The following is a 3,722-nucleotide window of genomic DNA, read 5'->3' as shown; positions in this document are numbered from 1 at the left end:
CTTTTCTTTTTTTTTGCATACTTGGATCAGCTTTAGTTCCTTTCTTATTGGCATAGATGCTTTATTGAAAAAACATACCTTCCATTGTCATCCTTTTTTCTTTTTCCAGTCCATAAAATGGCACAAGACGATAGAATTTGTGAGAAATTTCAGATTAGGAAAGACCATGTTCTATGCTCTTTTCAATTTATGTTTTTTTTTTCCATAGATTCTTTGCTTTTGTAATTGAAATTGATTTGAGGGCCCTATGTTTTATGCTTTTCCATATTATTGAATGTTAATTAATTCAAATGTTGTTATTGAAATTGCCTTACTACTGGTTTGCTGTTTAATACTTTATTTGAAGTCAAATAGAGGGCATAAAGCCCAGGAAATGCTTAATTGTAAGCTGTCATGTTGCCAAATTTTTTCCAAATGGAATAGCACATTAGTAGTAGTAGAATATTTTTTAAACTAAAGTCAAATTGAATTTTTTGTTGAATTACTAGTTGTTAACAACTAGAATTACTAGCTGTTAACAAGTAGAACTAAAGAGGGATAAATGTCATCAATAGTACCTCATGCATTGACTTTCTATTTTTGTTTAATTCTCACAAAATCTTTGAGTCGCTAGTCACATTTTTCTCTAAATGATTTGTCTTAGTTGTGGACCATGGACAAGGAATGAATGTCTGCCAATTGTCTATCAAATAAATATTGGGATAGGCTAGAAGATTTTATTAAGTTTACAGTTGAGCATGCTGATGATCGCAGTAGGATTATTTGCCCTTGTCTTAAGTGTTGCCTTCTGAAGTGGGTTTCGCCATCTGTTTGTGAGAGCTACTTAATTATCAATGGAATTGATCAAAGTTATAAGTGCTGGACAAAGCACAGAGAGACAAGAGATGCGGGTAATAGTAGTCGAGGGCATAGTGAAAGCTGTGGATCATCTAATTTTGACACAAGTACATATAAAGCTGATCGTCTTAAGGATATGGCCAATACGATTGAACAAGAACTTAAGGATTGTCTAGAAATGTTTGAGAGGTTGAAGTGTAATGCTAAGACGCCTCTATATAAAGGTTGTACTGACTTTACAAAATTGTCTGTGGCTTTTAAAATGTATAATTTGAAGGTAAGAAATGGGTGGAGTGACACAAGCTTCACAGAACTACTTTCACTTGTTAAACAAATGCTACCAAAAGAAAACAAGCTTCCAAGCAAAACATGTGATGCAAAGCAAGTGTTGCGCTTTGTCAGCCTTAGCTATGAGAAGATACACGCTTGCCCCAACAATTGCATTTTGTTTAGGAAGGAATATAAGTCACTAATTAAGTGTCCTAAGTGTAATACATTGCGCTACCAAGAGAATGGGAAGAGCCTAAAGAAAGCATTATGGTATTTTCACACTATGCCAAGATTTAGACACTTGTACAGTAATGTAGAAGATGTGAGAAATTTAAGGTGGTATGTGGATGAAAGGATTAAAGATGGCATGCTTCAGCATCTTGCTGATTCTCTAGAATGAAAGAAGTTTGATATTGAGTATTCTAAATTCAGGTAAGAAGATAAAAATCTACGCCTTGGACTAGCCACCGACCAGATAAACCCGTATGGGATGCAAACTAGCACCCACAGCACATGGCTAGTGATTTTGTTTATATATAACCTTTCTTGATGGTAAAGCATGAAGTGCAAGTATTCCACGATGTCTATGATAATCTCTAGGCTAAAGCAATCAGAAAATGATATAGATATATACCTAACTCCATTAATTGAGGACTTGAAACTATTGTGGGAGAGTAGGGTCGATGTATACTATGTGTATGAGGAAGAAACATTCAAGTTGAGAGCCATGTTGCTTGGCATAATTAATGACTTCCCTACGTATGTCTCAGGGTATATCATTAAAGGCCAACTTGGTTGTCATATTTGTGAAGAGAGCGCAAATTTTATGAGGTTGAAGGATGGTATGAAAAATTCATATATGGGGCATCATAGATGGTTGCATCATGATCATCCTTATTGGCGATTTAAAAAAATATTTTTATGGGAATTCAAAACTAGGTAAGGCATCTACACTGTTGACTGGGAAGAATGTTTTGAAAAGGTAAAAGATATAGATTGTAAATTTTTATGAGGCACATTGGGACAAGTGGGTGGAAGGAGAGGTCTATTTTCTTTATATTATCATATTAGATGACCTTGAATGTGAGGCACTTTCTTAATGTTATGCATATTGAGAAAAACATATGTGAAACTTTGTTCGGTGCATTACTCCATATTCTAGGGAAGAATAAAGATGGCATAAATATGATGCTAGACATGGTTGAGAGGGGGATAAGAGAGGAATTGGCACCAGAGGATAAGGGAACTCATATTTCTTTGTCCGGTAGCTCACACGCTATCTGAAAAAGAGAAAATTAGCTTTTGTGAGTTTCTTACTATTGTGAAAGTGTCGAAAGGCTACTCTCTTTTAACATTAGTAACCTTGTTTTAATGAAGAATTTGAAGAGAAAAGGTTTAAAATCTCATGACTGTCATGTCTTAATAGAAAACTTTATTCTAGTGGTACTACGGTCTATTTTACCTAATAAGGTGCGAGTTACGATTATGAAGTTATGTTTCTTCTTTAAGTCTCTTTGCATTAAAGTGATCAATACCAATAAATTGCCAAGATTGCAAACCTGAATCATAGTTACGTTATGTGAACTTGAAATGTATTTTCCTCCAGCCTTTTTTAACATCATGCTCTACCTAATTGTTCACTTAGTTAGAGAGGTCTAACTATGTGGCCCAATGTATTTAAGATGGATGTACCCAATTGAGTATTACATGAAAACACTGAAAGGGTATGTGAAAAATCAAAGTCAGCCAGAGGGTTGTATCGTAGAATGATATATTTATGAAAAGGCTAATGAGTTTTGTACTCAGTACTTAAAAAATGCAAGTGATATTAGGATTCTAGTGTCTTGTCATTAGGGAAGGATGGATGGAGAAGGGATTATAGGAAGAAAAGTTATAACTAATTCAAACCAACAGTGGGAGCAAGCACACCTGTGAATAACTTTGAAGAGATTGAGGACCATGTAGACAAGCATATTGATGAGCTTAAGAGGGATAATCCCAATAAACTGGAAAGTTGGTGCGCCAGAACACACAATAAACAATTTGCAGCATGGTTGAAAGAGCACACTTATGATAAGTATAATGTTGATCTTAATTTAATTTCTAAGATATTAAAGTTGTTGGCAGATGGACTGAGCAAACATTTGATTCCTTTCACAAGCTGCCTCATCAATGGGTTCACTTTTTATACTAAAGAGCAGGATGATCAGAGTAAACAGCAAAATAGTGGCGTAACTCTTGTAGCTAATACCATGCATATATCGACTGTCAAAGATAAAAATCCTATCTATGCAAGTATGTCATACTTTAGGGTGATTAAGGATATTTGGGAGTTAGATTACATTGAAAGCAGAGTTCCAGCATTTAGCTGCAAGTGGGTGGACAATAATAATACATTGAGGATTGATGACTTAGGGTTCATACAATTGAATTTGAATAAGAAAAGATACAAAGAAGAGCTTTGATTTTGGCTTCTTAGGCTAGAAAAGTTCTCTATGTCCTAGATCTAGCTACTAAAGAATGGTCTATTGTTTTATTGACCAATAAAATGAATAAGGAGACTGGGTATGGAGACAATATAGTTGAAGATGATACATTTCAAGGGACATCACTTG

The 3,722-nt window shown here is 34.8% G+C and overlaps 1 protein-coding gene across 1 annotated transcript; it reads left to right on the top strand.

Annotated features, from left to right (window-relative positions):
• The first annotated feature begins 667 nt into the window (after positions 1–667).
• LOC114755379 (uncharacterized) lies at positions 668–1,507 on the top strand. The gene has a single exon (XM_028944256.1). The coding sequence runs from the start codon at positions 668–670 to the stop codon at positions 1,505–1,507; it is 840 nt and encodes a 279-aa protein (XP_028800089.1).
• Positions 1,508–3,722: the final 2,215 nt, after the last annotated feature.

This window comes from Neltuma alba, unplaced genomic scaffold, assembly GCF_004799145.2.
Source record: "Neltuma alba isolate B1F8T4 unplaced genomic scaffold, ASM479914v2 tig00010265_pilon, whole genome shotgun sequence".
Taxonomy (NCBI): Eukaryota; Viridiplantae; Streptophyta; class Magnoliopsida; order Fabales; family Fabaceae; genus Neltuma; species Neltuma alba.
This window is presented reverse-complemented; position numbering and strand designations above follow the sequence as displayed.

What these genes read in the sequence shown, in the direction of transcription:
- LOC114755379 (XM_028944256.1), top strand. Translation starts at nt 668, where the DNA reads ATGTCTGCCAATTGTCTATCAAATAAATATTGGGATAGGCTAGAAGAT.